At 43.5% G+C, this 26957-nt stretch overlaps 1 protein-coding gene and 1 long non-coding RNA gene across 2 annotated transcripts in view; one reads left to right on the top strand and one right to left on the bottom strand.

The window, feature by feature from the left end:
* The first annotated feature begins 1777 nt into the window (after positions 1-1777).
* Positions 1778-19380, top strand: LOC143275911 (uncharacterized). The gene is made up of 6 exons (XM_076580237.1): positions 1778-1918; positions 4459-5640; positions 7705-7848; positions 11070-11228; positions 16098-16277; positions 17061-19380. Exons 2-6 carry the CDS (start codon positions 4540-4542, stop codon positions 17106-17108), a joined length of 1632 nt encoding a protein of 543 aa, XP_076436352.1. The 5' UTR covers positions 1778-1918; positions 4459-4539; the 3' UTR covers positions 17109-19380.
* Positions 19381-24878: 5498 nt separating this feature from the next.
* The window catches only part of LOC143275829 (uncharacterized), a 6477-nt gene continuing 4398 nt past the window's right edge, over positions 24879-26957 (bottom strand). The window contains exon 3 of the long non-coding RNA XR_013053468.1: positions 24879-25093. This is a non-coding gene — a long non-coding RNA (uncharacterized LOC143275829). The remainder of the gene's footprint in view (positions 25094-26957) is intronic.

Raw genomic sequence — 26957 nt, 5'->3', positions numbered from 1 at the left:
AAAGAAGAAATGTGTATATATTGCTCTAAAATCTAAAAAGAGATATTTGGAAATCTAGCTGTCCTTACAAATTCAGTGAAAGATACTTGTTCTCTGAATATTCTCAGGTACAAATGACGAACGCTACCATGTGCCAGCTGATGTTTGCTACCATGTGCCAGTTGATGTTCAAAGTAGCAAGTCAACATTGTTTGGCCACACACAGAGATTACTATTAACAGCCAGATGTAATGACAATCTTTTTTCTTTCTTTCTTTTTTTTTTTTTTTAATCCAAGTTGACTAATAATTTACTTCCAATTACTTCCAGTCACATGAACATGTTTAATTAAAAGTGGATGCGAGAGAAAGTCTCTGTCAAGCATCTTTATTTCATTTTGCCAAATGATGACGTTGACTGTTCACGTCTCACCCTGCTCACCAAATCATCACAATGATGACTCCAAAAGATGTCGTTCATTGAATCATTCCTACCATCCTGCCAGCTTTGGTTCCCGTGCCACTAGTAGTATAAATAGATTATTCTGGCACCTAAAACTGGAATTCCTTCTGCCTTCCCTACCAGCCAACAAACTGCCCTCAGCTACCGGTTTTATTGGGGGTTCTGTCAATCCTTTTTTTTCCCCCACTTACTCTGATTTTTGTTTCACAACGGTCGACAACGTCGTCGAACCTGGAATGAAGTAGAAGTAGCACCCAACTTGATAAGTGTGTAACGTCAGAAAACTTACGTGAATACTGAAAGATTGGATGTCATGAGAAGACACCTGGCTATTTCGGTGGCCGATTGTGTGGGGGATGATATTGGGCACACACTCGACTTGAAAACTGATGTTTGGAACTTTGTTGTCTCTGCGCGGAATGTACGAGGGGAACCCACTCTGATCCAAAATTTAAAAAAGAGAATCGTTGTTACTTCCCCTATGACAATCCTCGGTTTGCCCGACAACATTAAGAATAATAATTATTGTAGTTGGAGACTGGACAGGGAAACCCCGCTCAGCGCGCGCGCCTGTGTGTGTTGCCAGTGTCTGTGTTTGTGTGTTTCTGTGTGTGTTTCTTTCTTAGGTTTCACTGTCAAAAGTGATGTTAGAATAAAAAAGATAATGAAAAAATGAAGACAAAAGAGTGTGGGTGTGTGCATTGGAGATGGGAGGGGGTACATGGGAGATGGGGAGGGGGTACATAGGAGGGGAGGGGGTACATGGGAGATGCCGGGAGGGGGTACATGGCTGGAAAGGGGTGCATGGCCCAGTGGCTGCAGCACTGGCACACAAATATATTATAAGCATGCACTCCAGGCCTGGCGAAGCGCATTGGGCTATTCTGCTGGTCGGGCATACGTCGTCTTCTTTCCGTTACACGACCAACATCGTCTTGTCGATGACTCTGTCGTGGTTCATGCGTGCTAGGTATTTTCGGGTCTTTATAACCCGCCGAACGCTGACATGGATTATAGGATCTTTAACGTGCGTATTTGGTCTTCTGCGTGCATATACACACGAAGGGGGTTCAGGCACTAGCAGGTCTGCACATATGCTGACCTGGGAGATCGGAAAATTCTCCACCCTTTACCCACCAGGCGCCACCAAGAATTGAACCCGGGACCTTCAGATTGAAAGTCCAACGCTTGAACCACTCGGCTATTGTGTCTAGCATATATGTGGTGTAGCGTATATGAATTTGTCCGCAAGCAGTGACGCTGCCTCCTTGAGAAACTGAAACTAGAAACTGATACGAAACTAAGTCGAATGACCTCCACTGGCTTTAGTTGGCTTCGATTTCGCAGCGTAAATGGTGACCTATCAACGTGCGCGGACAAGGAGTTTGTGGGTGTTTGCAGTGGATCAGTCTGTTCGGCTTTGGGGAAAAGATAAAAGAAAATGGTTTTCTGATTCATTATGTTTGACTAAGCTTCGGTGAGTTCTCATGACTTCTGACACATCGGTGTTCAAGTGTATTTTGTAAGGGTTGGTTGTTGGTTCAGTGGTTGTTCAGTAATTTTGTTTTGGTTTCCGGATGCAAACCACAATGTCCGCCATATTGAAGAAGCAACAAACCTCACAGCCAACTGTTCAATTGTTTATTTGAAAATCATAATCACGATGTATACTGTAATTCAATTCGTGGTAATCCTGCAGTTTAGAATACTAAACTCAGGGGGCCGTTCAAATGAAAAAATAGAGGTTGTTTTAGACTGACATGGATGCGCTGAGTCGAATGCAACCCTCAGCTAAGCTCTACGGCCACTCCTTGTCAATGAAACAGAGACATAATAAATAGTAAACTCAGTCGGTCACTTCCCGAGCAACTATCGGCGATCCATTTTGATGACGCGTGATCAGCAGTCAAAATGGCGTGCAGGTCGGGAAGGAATTTGTTTGACTGACAACGGTGCTACCCTGTCGATCCAGCCAGCCTCGTTTCGGTTTATGTTTCAGTTTGTTTTCCATCGAAATAGATTTAGCAGGAAGCATGAGGAGTAAGTAAGGAGGTTTAACATTGTTCTTCATGGCAGCTCATGGGTAATTTGAGAGATCTGTGTACTTGGCCTTTTTTTTCAAGGCAGTGGATTAATTTTGATCATATAAAAGGTACTCGATCCACATTAATTGTGTGTGTGTGTGTGTGTGCGCGCATGCGTGCGTGCGCGCTCGTGCGTGTGTGTGTGTGTATAAAATCACATTTAACTCGACAGGTTTAGACTCACTTGTGTAGACAATTGATTAAATTGAGTCTATGTAATAATCAGGTGTTTTGTGTGTGTGTGTGTGTGTGTGTGGTAAACTTTAACATTGGCTTAGGAACCAAAGTTGGCATAATCAAAAAAAACAAACAAACAACGTGATAGAGACTGCATCATTATATTCCATTTTAGTCAAACTTAGTCTTTTGACTGACCATTGGTATATATAGCATGTTCACCTGAAGAAATTCAAAGTCAGAGGTTAAAGGTCAAGGTCACAACTAATTGTCATATGATATTATATATAGGTAGTGTGTGTTGCAGACGCCACTTCTGGCGATCCTGGATTTGGTAGTGTACGTCACAGACACCATATTGATAGGAAACATTTGTATTGTATATTACTCTTTTTGTCATGACAGATTTCTCTGTGTCATATTCAGGCTGCTCAGCCCAGCAAGAACATGTTGCTACAATGAGAGCACCCCCAAACTCTGCCTGCAGGTGGAATTGTTTTTCTATCAAAGTGAATTTTTGTACTGAATTTTACAAGGGATAACGCTGTTAGTTGTCACCATGGGTTATTTTAACTGCAGTTAGTGCATATATATACTGCGCAGGGGACTTCAGTTTCGTGTCTCATCCGAATAATTGGCATCCGGACCACCGCTGAAGGTCTAGTGGAGGTGTAAGAAAGATATGCTAACAAGTGTGGGAATCTATCCAGTGCGCTCATATTCTCCGACTTTCTAGGTGGAAACGTTACCTCGATCTGAGCCAACACACCACTGCATGCAAGAGAGAGGTCTCCCATATAATCTCAAGCAAACTTGGTACAATAATTGGTCATGATGAAAGCAAAACTTCGTAAAAGAAACAAGGTCAGAGGTCAAGGTCACAAGATGGCCTGTTGGGAAAATATGAAACTGTGATAAAACTTTGGTTCCTCATCCAATTTTGATTCAACATATGGTATACCATGTAGTGACTTGGTTTAGCCAGAACATGAAAGCTTTGTAAATTTAGAAGTCAAAGATCAAGGTCACATATATAGTGGATCTTTAGTTTTTGCCAGATTATCTGTTTTGCAGTGGGTATGTTTTTCATAATTGATTTATTTGATTAAGTGCATATCACAATAAGTATGTTATTAAGGCCTTGCCTCTGTTGTTAAATTATTTGTGTTTATGATAATGATTGAATAAACAGTGGAGTTATGAATAAAAAAAAATTAAAAAAAGAATAAGAAAACAAAACAAAACCCCCCTCACTAACTTAGTTTTGTATTTCATTTTCACCAGCAATTTAGATGGACAACATAGTGCTAGACTTTCAGTGTGAGGTCTCCGATTTGATCTAGATATGGGTGTCTGGTGGATTAAAGATAGAGATTTTTCCCAGTTCCCAGGTCAGCATATCTACAGAACAGCCAGTGCCTTTATCCCCTTTGATTGTGTGGTTGCACATGTAATGATGTGCATGTTAAAGATTGCACAATCCATGTCAGTGTCCAATGGTTTATGGAAACATAACCATTCCCAGTATGCATGTACATCCCTGAAAATGGAGTGTAGCCCTTGATTTTATCTACTAAGCTGAAGCATTGAAAAATTGATAAATATTTATAGTTGAAATAACAACCTATACAGTACTAATAATGTATCACTGTATGCATTATTACAATACAGATTATTTATTTGTAGGCTGTCATTTCATAAATAAATTGCTTGGGCTTTCAATTAACTTATGGTCTGCATTTTCTGTGTGTTCTAGAACTTACCCAAAGACCTAAATGAATGGAGAGGAAACTTTCAGTGATGTTTAGTCATTGATGGATCAAGCGTTGACCTGAAGATGGCGACAGCAGCAGCCCAGGATGATGACCCCAGAGACACAGAGTGCATCGTGTGCCACGAGCTGTTGACCGTACCAAAGATCCTTCCCTGTGGCCATCTCCTGTGTCGACACTGCCTGCTGTCCTGGCTGAAGACTCCGCCAGATGCAAAATGCCCAGTTTGCCGGTTTCCTATACTGGACGCACAGCGGGCGTCACAGGAAAGCCTTGACGATGTGGTGGACACTTTCCCTACTCATTTGTTGGTGGAAGCGATTGTGGAAGCGGAGCGTGTGCTTTCCAAGCAGCACACTTGTTGTGTGTGTGTTGATGTGGCGGCTGTGTCCCTTTGCACCACCTGTGGGGACATGTTCTGCCAGGCGTGTTGCAGGGTGCATGAGAAACAGTCGGCCACCAAACACCACAATGTGGAAAGCCTGACCTCCCTGTCTGCTGCTTCACTGGCCAGCATGAAGCCCACAACTTGCTCAGCTCATGTGCATGAACTGGCAGTAGCTTACTGTCCAGCTCATGCTGTGTCTGTCTGCGTGCTGTGTGCCACCACTGACCACCGCCAGTGCGCCGTGTTGAAGAAAGTAGAGACCAGGGTGGAGGAATCACGTGTACTGCTGACAAGAGTGGCCGCTACTTTGAAAGCTGGTGAGGAGAAGCTGGACAAAGCCATCTCAGAGGTGGAGGAAAACATCAGCTCTTTGGACCGGCAAACCGACGCAGGTGTGTCAGAGGTTGAGGCTATACGTCAGCGACTGGTGAAAGCTGTTGATGCTCGTTGCCACCAAGTGAAGGAAAAGATTCTGAGCACAAGCTCACATCTCCGAGACAAAATGGAGGCAGGGAAGGCTGTGCTCATGAAGCAGCGAGCCAGGTTTGGAAATCATTCCCGGATCGTTCAGGAAGTGGAGAGGTCTCCCCAGCACGGACTGTTCAGCGACATGACATCCACCATGGAAAAATGTGTGGGCAGTCTGGACTGCAGCGACAAGCTCCTGACCTCTGTCATGGTGAAGGGCAAGGTGACCTTGACCATTGACCCCGAGGCAGTGACCCGTATTGAACAAGAGTTGTCACAGATGGATGTTAGTATGGAGGATTCTACACAGGTGAATAAGTAATTAAATGTGCTGTCTCTGTATATGAATCAGAAATCTGTAGGAATTTCATGTTTTGCATATTGGTAGCAAATTGTATAATCTTTCTTTTTGTTTTCATTAATATTCTAGAATATCATACATGTTACAGGACTTTGGTTTGGACACCGTTTGTATGAAGGCAATAGAATCAGAATGTTATTGCTTGTATGAATTTGGTTCATGGTCAGCACTAAACACCCAGTCTAACCGAACTGAAAATCTTCCCCATCTTCTCCAGTTGATAGCAGATCAATGACAGTTTGTTGTACAGTTTACTTTGCTACATCACATGGAGAATGTCTTTTCTTTTGAGTTTTCCTTCGCCCCCTATAACGAAGTATGGTTGCCTACATGGCGGGGTAAAAATGGCCATATATGTAAAAGCCCACTTGTGTACATACGAGTGAACGGGGGAGTTGCAGCCCACGAAGAAGAAGATGAAGAGTTATCTTTCACTTCCATGATAATGCTATTGTGGTGAGTTTGTGCTGGACATCTTTGTTACCAGCTGGCACATTGAATCGATGGGGACTGCCTAGCTTTGGGGGGCTGTGACAACAGTGTGTGCTCCAGGTGTGGGGGGAGGGAGGGTGGGAGGGGCCGGGGTGATGTGTTCTCTGTCTGGCATTATGATTTGACCTTCTCATATTAATAGAAAATAATTATCATGTGAATTTATATATATATATCTATGTATATACTAATATAGAGTCTATTCTTTAAATTGGGCTCTATGCACTTTGCAAAGACTGGTAAATGCACACACACACACAACAACAACAGCAAATCACACACACACACACACACACTCTCTCTCTCACACACACACACACACACACATGCACGCATACACAGAGACACAGACACAGACACACTCACGCAGGAAATGTAAAATGGAACTGATTTTTCTGCTTTCCAAATATGCTGCCTTACAGATATTAGATACAGGCTGCTTGAACTTGAAGAAAAGAGTAGAATCAAATGTAACACCGCAATTTTGGACTGAAGAAGAAAAGGCAATATATATATTGTTAGTGCCAGTACAGACAGACCATGGAAGAGAAGGGTCATCCTAAAATTGTTGGCTGGTTGGTTGAAGATCTGTGGAGAAAAGTGGAAAGACTGGGTTTCCTTTTCTTTCTTTTGCGTTCGACAGCTACACAGTCAGGGTCGAAGTCCGAGGGATGCCACAAACTTGGACGTCCGGCGAAGATCGGCTACCGTCCCCCAGAGCTTGGTGTTGAGGTCAGCACCCCCAGGCCAGGACTGCTGCCACATCTTCTCATACAGGGGGCAGTCTTGGAGAATATGGGATGGGGTCTGGTCAGCCTGTCTGCAATCACATAGGGATGTGGCTGCCACTCCAATCCTCTTCAGGTGTGCTCGGAGGCTGCAATGTCCTGTGCGAAGGTGGTAGATGGTAGTCTGGTGTCTCCTCTCCAGTGTCCTGATGGGATCCTGGTGTGCCTGGTAGCCTCCGTTCAGGGTGACCCAGCCTCTTCGGAATCTGCTGTGGAGGAGAGTTTTTGCTTCTTCATACGTGGCAGGAACGGTTGGCTGTGTGAGCTGGCTTCCTTCCTTAGCAAGGTGGTCTGCACGCTTGTTGCCTTGGAGGCCTACATGTGCAGGCACCCACTGGAGGGTCGTTGGGTCTGTTTGGGTAAGGGTTGCAAGGGAGGCCTTAAGGGACTGGATCAGCGGACCAGGATCAGGGGAGTCAAGGGCCTGGAGTGTGGACATGGAGTCAGTGAAGATGGAGATGCTGCCAAGGGGCTTTCCACAGGAGGAGAGGAATTCTGCTGCTGTTTTAATGGCACTGGGTTTCAACATCCCTGGTGTGATCACTGGGATGAGTTGTGATGGGGCCATGCCAGTGACTGGCCAGGAAGATGGGGCAGCACAAAAAATAAAGTTACTTCAAATCCCCCTGTTGTTGATTAAAAAAAAAAAAATGAAGAAACTCAAAATATTTTTTACGTCTGTCTATTTATTGTTTTTTTTTTTTTTTAAATTTGTATCTTGGTTATCTTGCAGGTGCCTGTTCTCCGCTTTCATGACAACCACGGCAGAAGGATCAGGCTGAGCAATAACAGACAGACAGCACAAAGGACTGACACTGATACCCGTGATGGAGTGGTGATGTCAAGGGATCCTATGATTGTCGGCAGTTTGTATGAGGTAGGTTTCAAGGGATCCTATGATTGTCGGCAGTTTGTGTGAAGTAAGTTTCAAGGGATCCAGTGATTGTCAGCAGTTTGTATGAAGTAAGTTTCAAGGGATCCAATGATTGTCGGCAGTTTGTATGAAGTAAGTTTCAAGGGATCCTATGATTGTCAGCAGTTTGTATGAAGTTTCAAGGTATCCTATGATTGTCGGCAGTTTGTATGAAGTATGTTTCAAGGGATGCTATGATTGTCAGCAGTTTGTATGAAGTTTCAAGGGATCCTATGATTGTCAGCAGTTTGTATGAAGTTTCAAGGGATCCTATGATTGTCAGCAGTTTGTATGAAGTAAGTTTGCCACCTTGCTGACTCTACTGTCGATGAGTGAGTCTGTGTAACCGTCCAGTCTCAGTTGTTTGTGTGTGTGTGTGTGTGTGTGTGTGTGTGGGGTGGGTGGGGGGGGGGGGGGTGAAATGAACTTGATTTATATTGTGCAAATAAGAATTTCCACACTTCTTAAAGCTGTGTGTTCACAGCACCACCTGTTGACGCCCAGATAGAGAGAGTGAGGAAGAAAATGCCTCAGCAGTGGATTTATTAGACACACAACATGCACACATGAATACACACACACACACACACACACACACGCTTGTATACACTTGTAGTGGTACATGTATACATGCACACAACATTTGTATTAGAAAAAGCACGACTGTGGCAAAGCTAAAAGTAATGCATATTTACTGTTGCTCTTTTTGAAGAGTTTGAGAGAATACATTTTTCTGTTAATTCTAATTCTCTGAGACTATGGAGTGCATTTAGTGGGAGCAACAAACTTGAACCAGTTGAAGGTTCCCTGAATGTATCCTTTTGTTTTAATTTCTGGTTCATCAGTCATCTTGAAGCAGATCTCATTCTCAGCCAACTTTGAACACGTAGCATTGACATTGGCAAGTGGGTTGCACACCAAACTTGCTAGGACGGTAGTTCCGAGTTATAGTCCTTTCTTGTCATCCATGTTATGTTGATGTAGTAAGCAGGGTGAAAGGTTAATGGTGAAAGTCATTCTGTTTCAAAAGAGCTCACACAGGCTTTTACAAACAGCGAAAATTATATCTTCATATACAGTGTGCATGTGCGTGCACACAGACACATACACAAACTCCTCCTTTGAAATGTTTATGAAAGGTATTGACTTTATTTCCTCTGGTCAGCAGGTCTGTGCTGTCATGTAGATCTGCAAACTGGTCTGTACTGTCATGTAGATCCACAAACTGGTCTGTGCTGTCATGTAGATCCACAAACTGGTCTGTGCTGTCATGTAGATCTGCAAACTGGTCTGTGCTGTCATGTAGATCTGCAAACTGGTCTGTGCTGTCATGTAGATCCACAAACTGGTCTGTGCTGTCATGTAGATCCATAAACTGGTCTGTGCTGTCATGTAGATCCGCAAACTGGTCTGTGCTGTCATGTAGATCTGCAAACTGGTCTGTGCTGTCATGTAGATCCACAAACTGGTCTGTGCTGTCATGTAGATCTGCAAACTGGTCTGTGCTGTCATGTGGATTGGAAACTGGTCTGTGCTGTGCAAAGTGGTCTGTATTGTCATGTACATTGAAAAGTGGTCTGTGCTGTGCAGATTGATCTGTGCTGTGATGTAGATTGCAAACTAGTCTGTGCTGTCATGTATATCTGTAAATGAGTCTGTACAGTCATGAAGATCTGCAAACTGGTCTGTACAGTCATGAAGATCTGCAAACTGGTCTGTACAGTCATGTAGATCTGTAAACTGGTCTGTGCTGTCATGTAGATCTGCAAACTGGTCTGTACTGTCATGTAGATCTGCAAACTGGTCTGTGCTGTCATGTAGATCTGCAAACTGGTCTGTGCTGTCATGTAGATCTGCAAACTGGTCTGTACAGTCATGTAGATCTGCAAACTGGTCTGTACAGTCATGTAGATCTGCAAACTGGTCTGTACAGTCATGTAGATCTGCAAACTGGTCAGTGCTGTCATGTAGATCTGCAAACTGGTCTGTACTGTCATGTAGATCTGTAAACTGGTCAGTGCTGTCATGTAGATCTGTAAACTGGTCAGTGCTGTCATGAAGATCTGCAAACTGGTCAGTGCTGTCATGTAGATCTGCAAACTGGTCTGTACAGTCATGTAGATCTGCAAACTGGTCTGTGCTGTCATGTAGATCTGCAAACTGGTCTGTGCAGTCATGAAGATCTGCAAACTGGTCTGTACTGTCATGTAGATCTGCAAACTGGTCAGTGCTGTCATGTGGATTGGAGGGGGTGGGAGGGTGGGGGTGGGGGTCTTTCAGTATAAATAGCATCCCCGCCTTCTGGAAATTCTGTGCTGGAAATTTCCTCTTTTCTGTCACTCTCTTTGTTTCTGCCTTTTTTCTTTCTTCACTGTTGTCTCCTTTTTCTGCCTTTCCAGTCCATTCCCCTTTCTGTTTTCAAGAAAGCCTTGACACTTTTTTTTCTTTTCTGCATTCTATGATGTACTATCTGTGCTGTTTTGCTCTGGCGATCAGGTAGTAAGATGTAAACACTGGGGTGGGTACTAGCTGCCCATTCTGGAGTATTATTTGCAGTGCTATTTTGTGATCAGTGAACTGTTGATGTTGTTCAGGTGTGATGGTTTGATCAGTGAACTGTTGATGTTGTTCAGGTCTGACGGTTTGATCAGTGAACTGTTGATGTTGTTCAGGTCTGACGGTTTGATCAGTGAACTGTTGATGTTGTTCAGGTGTGATGGTTTGCTGTGTGATCAGTGAACTGTTGATGTTGTTTAGGTGTGATCAGTGAACTGTTGATGATGTTCAGGTGTGATCAGTGAACTATTGATGATGTTCAGGTGTGATAGTGTGATCAGTGAACTGTTGATGTTGTTCAAGTGTGATGGTTTGCTGTGTGATCAGTGAACTGTTGATGATGTTCAGGTGTGATGTGTGATGGTGTGATCAGTGAACTGTTGATGATGTTCAGGTCAGAGCTTCATGATCACCTGTCCTGCCCACTGTGTCTGCCCTGATCTCTGTGACTTTTGTTGAACTCTGCACTTTACCTCCAGACTTTTCTACTTTTTATTCATTTGTTTTTGTTTATATGTGTGTGTGTGTGTGTGTGTGTTTGTGCATGCATGTGTCAATGTGCGTGTGCGTGTGCGCATGTGTCAGTGTGTGTGTGTGTGTGTGTGTGTGTGTGTGTACTGTGTTCATAGGTTCGTGTAGATGTCATCAACAGCGTATGGAAAAACTCACGTATAGGCGTGGTGACCAGCAGCCCTGATGCCTTCAGTGCGCCAGCAAGCACCATGGATGACAACTCAAACACTGTCCTGTGTGTGGGTGACCATAAAACCAGAGTGTTTGGTCAGGAGGTGGGTTGTGTGTTTCAGTGTCATGTTCCAGTGAGGTGAAAGAGTCTCTCTCTGTCAGTCAGTGTGAGAAACTGTCTGCGCAGTGTCGCTTGCCTTGTCAGGACAGTGGGGGGAGGGGTTCTCTCTGACACTACACTGACACCACCAGAACGACTGCACAGTGAAGGCGGGCAGTGAAAAGGATGATTGATTTCTATGTTGGGTGTCTGTGATTCGAACCGACAACACGTTGACTGCCAGCTGGGCACAGGACCAACTGAGCCATCCAGGCAGCCTGACTGTCTTGTGTGGTGTGTGTGGTGTGTGTGTCACTGTCTCTCTTGTAACCTGGGATCATGGGTATTGTGTGGTGTGTGTGTCACTGTCTCTATTGTAACCTGGGATCATGGGTATTGTGTGGTGTGTGTGTCACTGTCTCTCTTGTAACCTGGGATCATGGGTATTGTGTGGTGTGTGTGTTGTGTGTGTCACTGTCTCTCTTGTAACCTGGGATCATGAGTATTGTGTGGTGTGTGTGGTGTGTGTGTCACTGTCTCTTGTAACCTGGGATCATGGGTATTGTGTGGTGTGTGTGTCACTGTCTCTCTTGTAACCTGGGATCATGGGTATTGTGTGGTGTGTGTGTCACTGTCTCTCTTGTAACCTGGGATCATGGGTATTGTGTGGTGTGTGTGTCACTGTCTCTCTTGTAACCTGGGATCATGGGTATTGTGTGGTGTGTGTGGTGTGTGTGTCACTGTCTCTCTTGTAACCTGGGATCATGGGTATTGTGTGGTGTGTGTGTCACTGTCTCTCTTGTAACCTGGGATCATGGGTATTGTGTGGTGTGTGTGGTGTGTGTGTCACTGTCTCTCTTGTAACCTGGGATCATAGGTATTGTGTGGTGTGTGTGTCACTGTCTCTCTTGTAACCTGGGATCATGGGTATTGTGTGGTGTGTGTGTGTCACTGTCTCTCTTGTAACCTGGGATCATGGGTATTGTGTGGTGTGTGTGTCACTGTCTCTCTTGTAACCTGGGATCATGGGTATTGTGTGGTGTGTGTGTCACTGTCTCTCTTGTAACCTGGGATCATGGGTATTGTGTGGTGTGTGTGTCACTGTCTCTCTTGTAACCTGGGATCATGGGTATTGTGTGGTGTGTGTGTCACTGTCTCTCTTGTAACCTGGGATCATGGGTATTGTGTGGTGTGTGTGGTGTGTGTGTCACTGTCTCTCTTGTAACCTGGGATCATGGGTATTGTGTGGTGTGTGTGTCACTGTCTCTCTTGCAACCTGGGATCATGGGTATTGTGTGGTGTGTGTGGTGTGTGTGTCACTGTCTCTCTTGTAACCTGGGATCATGGGTATTGTGTGGTGTGTGTGGTGTGTGTGTCACTGTCTCTCTTGTAACCTGGGATCATGGGTATTGTGTGGTGTGTGTGTCACTGTCTCTCTTGTAACCTGGGATCATGGGTATTGTGTGGTGTGTGTGGTGTGTGTGTCACTGTCTCTCTTGTAACCTGGGATCATGGGTATTGTGTGGTGTGTGTGGTGTGTGTGTCACTGTCTCTCTTGTAACCTGGGATCATGGGTATTGTGTGGTGTGTGTGTCACTGTCTCTCTTGTAACCTGGGATCATGGGTATTGTGTGGTGTGTGTGGTGTGTGTGTCACTGTCTCTCTTGTAACCTGGGATCATGGGTATTGTGTGTGTGGTGTGTGTGTCACTGTCTCTCTTGTAACCTGGGATCATGGGTATTGTGTGGTGTGTGTGTCACTGTCTCTCTTGTAACCTGGGATCATGGGTATTGTGTGGTGTGTGTGTCACTGTCTCTCTTGTAACCTGGGATCATGGGTATTGTGTGGTGTGTGTGGTGTGTGTGTCACTGTCTCTCTTGTAACCTGGGATCATGGGTATTGTGTGTGTGGTGTGTGTGTCACTGTCTCTCTTGTAACCTGGGATCATGGGTATTGTGTGGTGTGTGTGGTGTGTGTGTCACTGTCTCTCTTGTAACCTGGGATCATAGGTATTGTGTGGTGTGTGTGTCACTGTCTCTCTTGTAACCTGGGATCATGAGTATTGTGTGGTGTGTGTGTCACTGTCTCTCTTGTAACCTGGGATCATGGGTATTGTGTGGTGTGTGTGTCACTGTCTCTCTTGTAACCTGGGATCATGGGTATTGTGTGGTGTGTGTGTCACTGTCTCTCTTGTAACCTGGGATCATGAGTATTGTGTGGTGTGTGTGTTGTGTGTGTGTCACTGTCTCTCTTGTAACCTGGGATCATGGGTATTGTGTGGTGTGTGTGTCACTGTCTCTCTTGCAACCTGGGATCATGGGTATTGTGTGGTGTGTGTGTCACTGTCTCTCTTGTAACCTGGGATCATGGGTATTGTGTGGTGTGTGTGTCACTGTCTCTCTTGCAACCTGGGATCATGGGTATTGTGTGGTGTGTGTGGTGTGTGTGTCACTGTCTCTCTTGTAACCTGGGATCATGGGTATTGTGTGGTGTGTGTGTCACTGTCTCTCTTGTAACCTGGGATCATGGGTATTGTGTGGTGTGTGTGGTGTGTGTGTCACTGTCTCTCTTGTAACCTGGGATCATGGGTATTGTGTGGTGTGTGTGTCACTGTCTCTCTTGTAACCTGGGATCATGGGTATTGTGTGGTGTGTGTGGTGTGTGTGTCACTGTCTCTCTTGTAACCTGGGATCATGGGTATTGTGTGGTGTGTGTGGTGTGTGTGTCACTGTCTCTCTTGTAACCTGGGATCATGGGTATTGTGTGGTGTGTGTGGTGTGTGTGTCACTGTCTCTCTTGTAACCTGGGATCGTGGGTATTGTGTGGTGTGTGTGGTGTGTGTGTCACTGTCTCTCTTGTAACCTGGGATCATGGGTATTGTGTGGTGTGTGTGGTGTGTGTGTCACTGTCTCTCTTGTAACCTGGGATCATGGGTATTGTGTGGTGTGTGTGTCACTGTCTCTCTTGTAACCTGGGATCATGGGTATTGTGTGGTGTGTGTGTCACTGTCTCTCTTGTAACCTGGGATCATGGGTATTGTGTGTGTGGTGTGTGTGTCACTGTCTCTCTTGTAACCTGGGATCATGGGTATTGTGTGGTGTGTGTGTCACTGTCTCTCTTGTAACCTGGGATCATGGGTATTGTGTGGTGTGTGTGTTGTGTGTGTCACTGTCTCTCTTGTAACCTGGGATCATGGGTATTGTGTGTGTGGTGTGTGTGTCACTGTCTCTCTTGTAACCTGGGATCATGGGTATTGTGTGGTGTGTGTGTCACTGTCTCTCTTGTAACCTGGGATCATGGGTATTGTGTGTGTGGTGTGTGTGTCACTGTCTCTCTTGTAACCTGGGATCATGGGTATTGTGTGGTGTGTGTGTCACTGTCTCTCTTGTAACCTGGGATCATGGGTATTGTGTGGTGTGTGTGGTGTGTGTGTCACTGTCTCTCTTGTAACCTGGGATCATGGGTATTGTGTGGTGTGTGTGGTGTGTGTGTCACTGTCTCTCTTGTAACCTGGGATCATGGGTATTGTGTGGTGTGTGTGTCACTCTCTCTTGTAACCTGGGATCATGGGTATTGTGTGGTGTGTGTGTTGTGTGTGTCACTGTCTCTCTTGTAACCTGGGATCATAGGTATTGTGTGGTGTGTGTGTCACTGTCTCTCTTGTAACCTGGGATCATGGGTATTGTGTGGTGTGTGTGTTGTGTGTCACTGTCTGTCTTGTAACCTGGGATCATGGGTATTGTGTGGTGTGTGTGTCACTGTCTCTCTTGTAACCTGGGATCATGGGTATTGTGTGTTGTGTGTGTCACTGTCTCTCTTGTAACCTGGGATCATAGGTATTGTGTGGTGTGTGTGTCACTGTCTCTCTTGTAACCTGGGATCATGGGTATTGTGTGTTGTGTGTGTCACTGTCTCTCTTGTAACCTGGGATCATAGGTATTGTGTGGTGTGTGTGTCACTGTCTCTCTTGTAACCTGGGATCATAGGTATTGTGTGTAGTACAAGCTGCTTGAGCAGTCTGCTTAATGGCTGACTGAATTTTGGCAGTGCTACCATTGTGTAGAATATTGTTTACACTTTGAAATTTGTCAGCATTTTTACCTTTTCCTCTGCTAAGCCTTGATAACACTGGACAGCTTAATAATAAATGTATATGTAACTACGTTTATGTCAGATGGATTTCTCTGTGTGAAATTCAGGCTGTTCTCTTCAGGGACAGCATGTCTCCACTGTGTAGCATCACTGATTTTTTTCCTTTTTTTTTTGGTTGGCAGGTTTATACTTGTTTACTCTTCAAAGTGGACTTCCTGCAGAATTTTTCTAGGGACAACCCTTCTGTTGCCGTAAGTTCTTTTATGTGCACAAACTGCATGCTGCACACAGGACATCAGTTTATTGTCTCATCCAAAAGACTAGCACCCAGACATCACTCAAAGGTCTAGTGAAAGGGGAGGGGGTGGGGAGAGTAAAAATCCCACCGTGTGCATGGGAATCAAACCTGTGGACACTAGTTGTACACATTACCACTAGGCCACCGCTCCACGTGATTGAGAAACACCTGTCTTCTCCTTGGAGACACACACACTCCATGATCAGAAGAAAACAGTCACAAGCAGTACACAGGCTGTCAGCAAGTGAGGAACAAGACATGACAGATGTTCAGGAGCAGTGATACACTTTGAACAGGTGCTGCTGCTTTGATGTCAACAGTAGACAGTACTGTTGTTCTGAAGAATTGTTACCAAGGAACTGGTGTGATCACATTTGTTTGTTACAGGTGTTTAGGATGTGGGTTGATGTCAACACTGGACAATACTGTTGTTCTGAAGAATCGTTAGCAAGAGAGTGGTGTGCTCTGTTTTGTATGTTACAGATAGGAGGCGGGTGGTCAGGGCTGAAGAATGTTGTGGCAGGGACCCAGCTGGGAGTGGCGCTGGACTCCAGCAGACGTCTGCATCTGTACGTCAATGGAAAGGACCAAGGTGTCGTCACCACTGACACCATACCTGACCCCTGTCACTTCATGTTTGACTTGTTCTCCCGCTGCACTCAGGTGGGAAATGGCTTTTGGTAATTTGTTGGGTTTTTTTGTTGTTGTTTTTTTGTTTTGCTGTTGTTTTCTTGCTCATGTGTGTTTTTACACACAATATTCTGAACAGTCACTGTTTACACACAATGTAAGTCTGAAATGATAATACATCAGTATTACACATGCAGACCAAAATGAACCAAAGTAATGGTATACAAACATAAACAATGCATACATACTTTAAAATAAACATTCAAAGATACATATCTACCCATGCTGCCCCTCCTTCTCCAAGCACATACACACACACACACACACACTCATTCACACGAGCATGCACATTTACACAACTATCACCCCACCCCAAAGCCATACACCACCTCTACACCCACAGCACACTTAACCCCCTATGGAGATACCAGAGGGTGTCTTTCAGTGTAAGTAGTAGACCCTCAGATTGAAAGACCAAAGTTTTAACCACTAGGCTGTTTCACCCATTCTGTTCTGGCCTAACTATTACCACTGACTTCCTCATTGTCCTGTTCCCATGTTGACTGCCCTGTCTGAATGTGTCTGGCTCAGTGATTGCTTCACCCCCCCAAAAACAGAGTATGGCTGCCTACACGGCTGGGTGAAAATGGTCATACACTTAAAAGCCCACTCATGTACATACGAGTGAACGTGGGAGTTGTAGCCCATGAAGAAGAAGAAGAAGAAGTGATTGCTTCACTTTAAGGGAATACTGTTCTGTCATTAGGTAACTGTGATGACTCCAAGTCAGTGACGTGCTGATTGCCATGTGTGCAGGTGACGGCACGCCCAGTGAGACAGGTGCCAGAACTCATGACGCCATAGCTCAGCAGGCCGTGAAGGACCACCCTGCTGTAACGCTTCAGACTGCGTCATCCTGTTTTCACAGCCAGCACCGTGTGTGTCGTGTGTTGTGTACATCTGACGTGGTCAGCGCTGTGCGCCGCTTGGCTCAGCAAATAACGCGTTTAGGACACAGTGTGTTCTGGAAAACAGACCCGGTGACTGAATCAATACACGTGGATATTTTTAGCAAAAAAAAACAACAACAACCCCAAACAAACCTTTTCTCAAGTGCACTCACAATACCAGGCACCAAGATGTGAAATGTAAACGATACACGCCGTCTGCTGGGAGTAATGAGAACATTTGCAGATTGTTGTTGATGTTGCTGTGGCATGCTGAGCGTCTTTCACTGTAAACTGCATCCCTGCCGTCTGGCAGTTCTGTGCTGGGAATTTCTTCTTTTACTGTTGCTCTCTTTATTCCTGCTTTTTTTTTTTTTTTTTTCACTACTGTCTGCTTTTTCTGCCTTACCAGTCTGTCTCTCCCCTTTGTTTTTTTCCAGCAAGCCTTGACACTTTTTCCCTTTTCTGTCTTAGCTGTTTTGAATTGTTCTGGTAGTTAGTGATATTGTAACCACTGGGACAGGCACTAGATGTCCATTCTGCGGCGTTATTTGCCTGTATGGCCTTTTTTTATGTATGTTTTGCGTGTTGCTTTGAAGTATTTTTTTTTATGCTTATTTACATTTTTTTGTAATCTGGAGATGATATATTATATGGAAGGACTGACGTTCTCAGCAGAGTTTGGAGTAAGACCTATGGACACAGATCATTTTCTTTTCAATCGCCAAAGACGTGGAACAAGCTCCCTGATAACCTCCGTCATTCTGATTCCCTCGCATCTTTTAAATCTCGTCTCAAAACTCACCTTTTCCCTCAGCAATAAGTTCAATTGTGGCAGGTCCACTTCCTTTGCGTTAGCTGTGCTTGACTATGTGTGTATACATATGTGTGTGTACATAACTACATGCATATATATGAATGTGTATTGTGTGTGCGTGTGTTTATGTAAGTTTGTGCCTGCCTATGTGTGCGTATGTGTTAGGGTAGCTGTTAGATACACATGTATGTTAAAATGTATGTATGCAGCGTGTGTGTGTGTGTGTGTGTGTGTGTGTGTGTGTAGTCACATTTTGGTGTGTGTATGTAACATAGATATGATATATTATGTTAACAAAAGCGTTTTTGTAAAGCACCTAGAGCAGATTTCTGGATAGTGTGCTATATAAGTATCCATTCTTCTTCTTATTTGGCTGTGTGTTGTTTACCCATGCTTGAAGACGTTTATGGTTCTGTTGGAAATTTGTGTTGTTTAGATATGTTAGGGTCAGTTCTGTATGTGCTGTTTACCCATGCTTATCTTAGGTAAAAGTAAACATTCTATAAAAAAACAAAGAAAAGAAAAAAAAGGAAAACCCACTCTGTGTGGTCCTGCTATTCGTATGAGGAGAGAGTGTGAGGGAGAGTGTGAGTGTGAGGGAGAGTGTGAGTGTAACATCAGTGATCTACCTCTCCGTTCCTCTCCATCTGCTCGAACAAACTCCTCCCCTTTTTACATAGATATATCTCCAGATATGAATGAGAAGCTTTTGAAACTGTTAACAGGTTTAGGAACTGAGAGATTAATTTTTCTAAAAATGGTAGCTTTGCTAAAACAAACAAACAAAACAAACAAGAAAGAAAACTGCATGTGATAAGGCCACTAAAGCCATGTTTAGCTTGATATGAACATCAAGGAAAAGAGATTTACTTCTTCATGTATCATTAGATTTGTCTGATAAAGAATGGTTGTATCAGTTTTACTGTCTAGATGTGAAGTTTGGGGATATGAAAACTTGACACTCCTTGACAAATTTCAGCGAGATTTTTAGAGGGTGTTTTGTTGTTGTTGTTGTTGTTGTTATGGCCAAACAGGAAGATGTCTATTATCTCGTTTAGTGTTTGTTCAAATGGTTTGTTTTGGGTGAAACTTGTGCTGCCTCCAATCAGTAAACTGTCATTAAGGGTTTTTCTTCTTCCTCTTGTTTGTTAGATGGACATTCAGGATTGATCAAACCTTGAGAAATTTACTTGGCTTTGTAAGATTCAAGAAATTCTCATAAGATGCTGATTTGATTGTGTGTGGGAGAGAGAATTTTGTTCAAACATTAATGCATCTTAACGATTATTTGAGAGTCTTAAGTAAATGATTTTGATATCAACTGGAAGAATGAATTTGATGCTTGTTTAAAAAAAAAAAAAAAAAATCAAAACAGATTTTACAGCAGAGAAACGTACGTCTTGTTTACCTGACATTCATGTTCATGCACATATTAAATTTCGTTGCAGTAATTATGAGCTACCGATTGAAATTGGATGTTATCATAACCTTTGATGAAAGATTATGGCCTTGTGATTTGAGATCAATTTCATGTCATCATGGAGTGTCCTCATTTTAATCATTCACAATTACAGCATGTATTGATTCTCCAATGTTTTTTAGGTCGTATATCGTGTTATAATTTTTTGTTGACTGATGTCTTCAAATTTGAGAAAACGTTTGCTTTCAATTTTGAATTTATAAAGATGGCAAATGTCTGTTGGAAAGATTATGACTTTGAAACTACAATAATGGACCTAGTTTCATACATTCTACTTTCAAGGAGTATCATTACTTTCTTCATTTCTTCTGATTTAATAATTGTAACAAAATCTATTCATCAGTAATTACTATTGCAAACGAATAAAATGATATGACCATTTTGACTGGGAATCTGTTCATGCTCAATCTGTGTGTGTGTGTGTGTGTGTATGTGCGAATGTGTGTGTGTGTGTGTGTGTGTGTGTGTACTAGTAGAGGAAAAAAGTGAGTGAGAGAGAGAGAGAGAGAGAGGGGGAAGGGGGGGGGGGATATGAGGTGACTGACACCAATCCACAAAACGTTATAGGCTTGTTTTGCTCATAACAAATCATGATAATCACACACACGCACGCACGTGCGCGCGTGCACACACACACACAAAGAAATCAAATAAATAATGTGATGTACCAAATTAAGGATGCGGAAGAAATGATAAAAAAACAAGAAAGACTGCTTTTGTTGATGAAAATCAGAATATGTTGAGATATTCCAGCTGCTACACACACACATACACACACTCTATCTCTCTCACACACACATACGCACTCATGCATGGACGTGCACACCCACCCACTCACACACTTAACTCACTTAGAAACCTATCAGTCTATCAGATATTTAGACGGGTGCAATAGCCGAATGATTAAAGTGTTGTACTTTCAATCTGAAGGTCCATGGTTCGAATCTCGGTGACACAGCCTGGTTGGTAAAGGGTGTAGATTTTTCCGATCTCCCAGGTCAATATAATTTTATATGCAGACCTGCTAGTGGGTCAAGTTATGCACAGCACAGCATGCACACCTTGGAAGACAGAGTATGGCTGCCAACATGGCGAGGTAAATAAACAAAACGGTCATACACGTAAAATGTTACATGTATGTCTGAATGTGTATGTATGCGGCGTGCCTGAAATCTGATCAGTTGAATGACACGGAAAGGAAACGAATTATGAGCGCCCAATGGCAGCCGTCAGTTGGCTATACCCAGGAAGGCAGCCTGTTGTGCAAATGACCCTTGTTTGTAAAACGCTTAAGGAATTTAGAGCTTGGTCTTCGACTGACCGAGGATAGGCGCTATATAAGTATCCATATCAATCAATCAATGTATTATGACTAATAATACAGCGCCTAATCAGATCATTTTGCTCAGTTGAAGTGCTTCACATATAGCGCCTGATCAGATGATTTCCCATTAGATCCAATTTAAAAACAAATAGAATTGAAAAAAAGGAAAAAAAAAAAAAAAGATAACACACACACACACACACACACACACCGGCACCGTTGACACACGTGTTAATGCACACATATACATACATGTTCGGTATATTGTCGCCCAAACTGTGCGGTGACATCCTGAATTATGTCACCTATGCTGAAAACATACTAATACTTACCAAAGAAACAGCCACAGACCCTAAAAATGACGCCAACAACGATGACATCATTTCTCATGGCAGCCAAGTTTCGGAACAGCTATTTATAGTAACGGAACAGCTATCAACGTCACAGGCAGTGACGTCTTCGTGTGGAACTGACCACGAACATCAACCTTGTCCCTCGCACTCTCAGATCTTCAGCATCCAAAACGCCACAAGGAACTGCTGTGGGAAACTAAAAGAGGCTCTTGAAGACCCACCAGCGCCGACAAGAACCCGAGCCATAAGTGGCAGCAATCACATGCTTCGGCCAGTCCAAGCTGAAGAGAAAAACAGGCTGAATACTTTCAACTCTAAAACCCTCCATCATGTCCTTTTTCTCACCAAAGAAGCCTCGTCTGCTGTGTGTATGGTGACGGAATATTTTATGGACCCGGCCATGTCACACACACCCACACACACACACACACACACACACACATATATTTATATATAAATTATACTGTATACATGTATACATAATAGACATAATTATATTCCCAGTTCGGAAACATATATAAATCTATGTGTGCGTGTGCGTGTGCGTGCAAACGGGAAATTTTGAGAATGTTTGTGGTATGTGTACGTACATACATGTCTGCGCGCGCGCGCGCGCGCGTGTGTGTGTGTGTTTTGTAGACACACACACAGACGTTTCACTCAGAATTTTGCAATCAATGGGAAACAACTGTTGATAACTTGACATCACTCGTTACCATCAGTGGTTGCCTCCCTTGTACTGAGGCGGACGTGGAGAGTTTTCCAGGGCATTTGCTGTCCTCGCTCTCTGCGTTTCTCGTCACATCTCGTTCTCAGGGCGCCCTGATGGAGTCGGTCGGTCAGGGGTTGGACTTGTGATCCAGTGTTCACCAGTGATTAGGGTACTTCTTCGTTCATGGGCTGCAACTCCCACGTTCACTCGTATGTACACGAATGGGCTTTTACGTGTATGACCGTTTTTACACTCCGCCATGTACGCAGCCATACTCCGTTTTCTAGGATATGCATGTTGGATGTGTTGTTGTTTTCATAACCCTCCGAACACTGACATGGATTACAGGATCTTTAACGTGCGTATTTGATCTTCCGCTTGCGTCAGTGTAGGCCGACTGGCACGAAGTGGGTTCAGGCACTAGCAGGTCTCAGTGCACCTATATTCGTTGACCTTGGAGGTTGAAAAAAAATCTTCACCCTTTACCCACCACTGAGGCGCCATTACTGAGATTCGAACCAGGGACCCTCAGATTGAAAATCCACGCACTGGGCTATTGCGCGCGTACATAGGTATGCTCCGTACACGCTGGAGCCGGCCGATCTTGTATTTCACAGAGGTGATGCTGTCCTACCGACAGGTTTCAGTCTGGATAGTACTGGTGCTGTCATTGCTGCCTTTGACAAGATTTCTCAGTGGCATGGATCCATTGTGGTTGATGATGGATCCCGGGTAAGTGTGTGTATCAGTGCAAAACAACAACAACAACAGATACATAGAGACAGAAGCAGGCGGTGAGTCCGACAAACTAACGCCACAGACAGACAGACAGACAGACCACTGAGCAGGCAAGCGGACAGACACTGAGACAGACAGACAGACAGGCAGAGCAGACAGACAGGCAGGCAGACAGGTAGAACAGGGAGAATCAGAAGAGCTCACACACACACACACAAAGAGAGAGAAAGCGAGAGAGAGAGACAGAGAGAGAGAGATAGAGAGAAAGACACACACACATACACACACAGACGGACAGAGAGAGACAGAGACAGAGAGACACAGAGAGAGAGACGGAGAGGAAAGAGAGACAGACAGAGACAGAGGGGCAGAGAGAAGAATAGTGTTCCAACGAACAAGGAAGTGTTTTATTTTGCTTTATTCCTAACAAGAAATGAAAAAGCTCAAATCATACCACAGTTAGTAAGCCACATCAATTCTATTCTGGAGAGAGAGAGAGAGAGAGAGAGAGAGAGAGAGAGAGGGAGGGAGAGGGAGAGAGAGAAAGAGGGAGAGAGAGAGAGAGAGGGAACAAACAAACAAACGAACTTTTTTTTAAATGAGGGAAGTGCAATAGGCATGCAGATGCTTTTTCTAAATCCAGCCCTCAGGGCACAGAGAAATTTACAAAATATCAACACAGAGAGAGAGAGAGAGAGAGAGAGAGAGAGAGAGAGAGAGAGACAGAGACAGAGAGACAGGGAGACAGAGAGACGGAGAGACAGAGTACAAAAAACTTTCTCTTGAATCGGGAAAAATAGAAGAAAAAGGGGAGAGAGGGAGAGATAGAAGAAGAAGAAGAAGAAGAAGAAGAAGAAGAAGAAGAAAGAAAGAAAGAAAAGAAGAAAAAAAAAAAAACAAAAACAATGAATGAAAAATCCACCAGCAGTCAAACACCATACTTTCCTAAAACACAATCATATTATAATCTGCAGAAGACAATAATTAAAAAACACACACACAAAAAAACAACAAAAACAACAACAAAAAAAAAACAACAACAAACAAACCAACAACAAGAAACAAACAGACAAAACAAATACATTATTAAACACACGCAACTCAGCCTTTGTTGCCAACAATCTCGGTTACCCCCCACCCCCCCCCCCCCCCTACCTCTAACAAGCTCCGAGGATCTGACATAGAATTCCATTCCTGTCGATCTCTTCCCACCCCTCGCCACCCCCTCCATCCCCCACCCCCCCTTCGCCCCACGTGATCAAAGCAACCAACCCTCTTCTCTGTTGTAGAAACCAACCTGTCACGTGTTCATTTTGTTTTTGTTGTTGGGTTTTCCCGCCCCCCCACCAACCTATAAATAGACTGTGGGTTTTCCCCCTCTCATGCAAGCTCTTTACAGGCTCTCCTGAACAAACTCCACACAACTGCAATAGGTGTTGTATGGATAACTAGAGGAAATGTGTTGATACATAAGATACTCCATGTGCTTTTTAAACAGTATGGATAACTAGAGGAAATGTGTTGATACATAAGATACTCCATGTGCTTTTTAAACAGTATATGGATTGTGTTCTTTTCACATTACGTCAGCTAAGCAAAGAGTTCTTAATTCTATGCTGATGCTAAGTGTAATGACTATTATTTGTTAAAAAAAAGAAAGAAAGAAAAAAAAAGCACTGTTATCAACACCTGATGAAAATGTGTCCACCTTGACCTTGAAAAAAAGTTGATAAAAAAAAGTAAAAGATAAAAAAAAAAAAAAGAAGCACCCCCCAAAAAAAACAACAACAAAAAACCCCCAACAACAGCAACAACAAAACAACAACAAGAACAAAAACCAGTAATTCTGTCAAGTATAGAAGTTACATTGATACATACCTCCCCCCCCCACCCCCCCACAACTGAAAAAAAAACTTTCTAGTTTACACGTCTCCTTAAAATAAATAAATAAATAAATAAATAAATACATAGGGGAAAAAAAACAAACAACAAAAAAAACGAAAGACACTTCTCTATACAGCACGGATGACGTGGAAACCAATCTTGCCACACGTCTACCAATTTTAACAACCAGAAGCCTCCTTTTAAAAAAAACAAACAAAAAAAAACAACACAAACCAACCACGTGACCACTGAAAATGACCAGTCATCTTCCTCGCCTCCTCCCCTCCCCCCTCAAAACCCCCCCCCCCCCTTCACCCGCCTCCCGAAATAAAAACAACAAACAAACAAAAAAAAACCCCTCCAGCCCTTTCGCATCATAGTGTCAACATCCTCCTATCACCATCAGTCACCATATACCTAAATCGCGCGTCTCGACAGCAGCAAACTATAGTAATTATTAAAAAAAAAAAAAAAAAAAAAAAATCTAGTCACGTGACAGCTACCATCTAACCAATGGAATTGCGAGAACCGTCAGGCAGGCCGGGACATCATACTCCACTTCCGCAGACATTCCGTCCCAGGTCAGCACCCAGCCTGGGAACAGAGACACGTCTTTCCTCTTACCCCGCTGACATGCTTATGATGAGCAGAATTAAACACACACACACACACACACACACACACACACACACACACAATGACAAAGACACACACACAGACACAGACACACACACACACACACACACACACACACACACACACATTATAGGCCTTGATCACATTTGGAAAAATCAATACACATTCAACGTACATAGACTGAAATACGTCGTGTATAAAAAAATAGAAAATGAATATATCAAATACTGGAAAGAGAAAAGAGAAAAAAACATTAAAGCTAAAATTTTACAATACGATTGTAGCAGAGTACAAAACTGAAACCTACCTTTTAAATATATCAGATACAAAACACAGACAAGCTTTAACGAAACTCAGAATGAGCGCGCATGGCCTAAAGATTGAGAAAGGTAGATATTTAAATATTCCACAAGAAGACAGATTGTGCAACAAGTGTAACATCCTGGAAGACGAAATCCATCTTCTTGATCATTGTATTAAATATAAAACCTTAAGGCAACAATTTTTAAAGGATATTCAAAATTCGAATAACACGGGACATATTCCCAGTCAGGTGATGCTAACAGATGATGAATATATACACACAAGATTAGGAAAATTTGTGTATGAATGCTGCTGCAATTTACCGCATTAACTGATTGATAAATTGTGTGTTTTTCATTCGTTCATTCATTTACCATTGCAATTGTGTCTTATAAACCTTACGGTTTCATGACAATAAAATCTATTCTATTCTATTCTATTCTATTCACACACACACACACACACACACACAACGCACAGAGTTCTTCTTCTTCTTCGTCATCATCATCATCATTATTATTATCATCATTATCATCATCATTATTATTATTATCATCATTGTCATCATTATTGTTGCTGTTGCTGTTGTAGTTGTAGCAGTAGTAGTAGTTGTAGTAGTAGCAAGCAGCAGCAGCAGCAGCAGCAATAGTAGTGGTATTATTGCGGGGTAGGGGATGGGAGGGTGTCGGCAGGGGGTGGGGTGGGGGGTCCGGGGGGGGGGGGGGGGGGCGGGGGGGGGGGGAGGCGGATTTCTCATGAGTGCTGAACGAACATAGCAGCACCTAAGTTTTGCTTATCGTTAATAATAAATAATGTTCCGAAATCCTGCAGGGTAAAAGAGTCCACATACTTAAGGAACCTTCTTAACTCTTCACATCCAGCAGGGTAAAAAGTCCACATAAGGAACCTTCATATCTGTTCACATCCTACAGGGTTAAAAGTCCACATACTTAAGGAATCTTCTTAACTCTTCACTTCCTGCATGGTAAAAAGTCCACGTACTTAAGGAACCTTCTTAACTCTTCACATCCTGCAGGGTAAAAAGTCCACATACTTAAGGAACCTTCTTAACTCTTCACATCCTGCAGGGTAAAAAGTCCACATACTTAAGGAACCTTCTTAACTCTTCACATCCTGCAGGGTAAAAAGTCCACATACTTAAGGAACCTTCTTAACTCTTCACATCCTGCAGGATAAAAGAGTCCACATACTTAAGGAACCTTATTAACTCTTCACATCCTGCAGGGTAAAAAGTCCACATACTTAAGGAACCTTCTCAACTCTTCCCAAGACGAGCGAACTTAGCGCTGTAAGGATCTCCTCGTGCAATTCGTCCCTACAGTGTGGAGGAGACAGAGACACGGGGGGAAGGTGGCAGATTGGTTAAGACACTCAGCTGTCGATATAGAGGGTCCATCGCCCTTTCTCCCAAGTATGACTGGGCGTCTAGTCTTTTGGATGAGACGATAAACCGAGGTTCCGTGTCCAGCACGCAATTGGCCGCACTGAAAAAAGATCC

This window comes from Babylonia areolata, chromosome 31 (assembly GCF_041734735.1).
Source record: "Babylonia areolata isolate BAREFJ2019XMU chromosome 31, ASM4173473v1, whole genome shotgun sequence".
Classification (NCBI taxonomy): domain Eukaryota; kingdom Metazoa; phylum Mollusca; class Gastropoda; order Neogastropoda; family Buccinidae; genus Babylonia; species Babylonia areolata.
Note: the sequence above shows the minus strand (reverse complement) of the source record. Positions and strands in the feature narration are given on the sequence as shown.

What these genes read in the sequence shown, in the direction of transcription:
- LOC143275911 (XM_076580237.1), top strand. Translation starts at nt 4,540, where the DNA reads ATGGCGACAGCAGCAGCCCAGGATGATGACCCCAGAGACACAGAGTGC. An exon ending in TTGTCGGCAGTTTGTATGAG is followed by an intron (nt 7,849 to 11,069) that starts GTAGGTTTCAAG and finishes CTGTGTTCATAG; the next exon opens with GTTCGTGTAGATGTCATCAA. An exon ending in CCAGAGTGTTTGGTCAGGAG is followed by an intron (nt 11,229 to 16,097) that starts GTGGGTTGTGTG and finishes TGTATGTTACAG; the next exon opens with ATAGGAGGCGGGTGGTCAGG.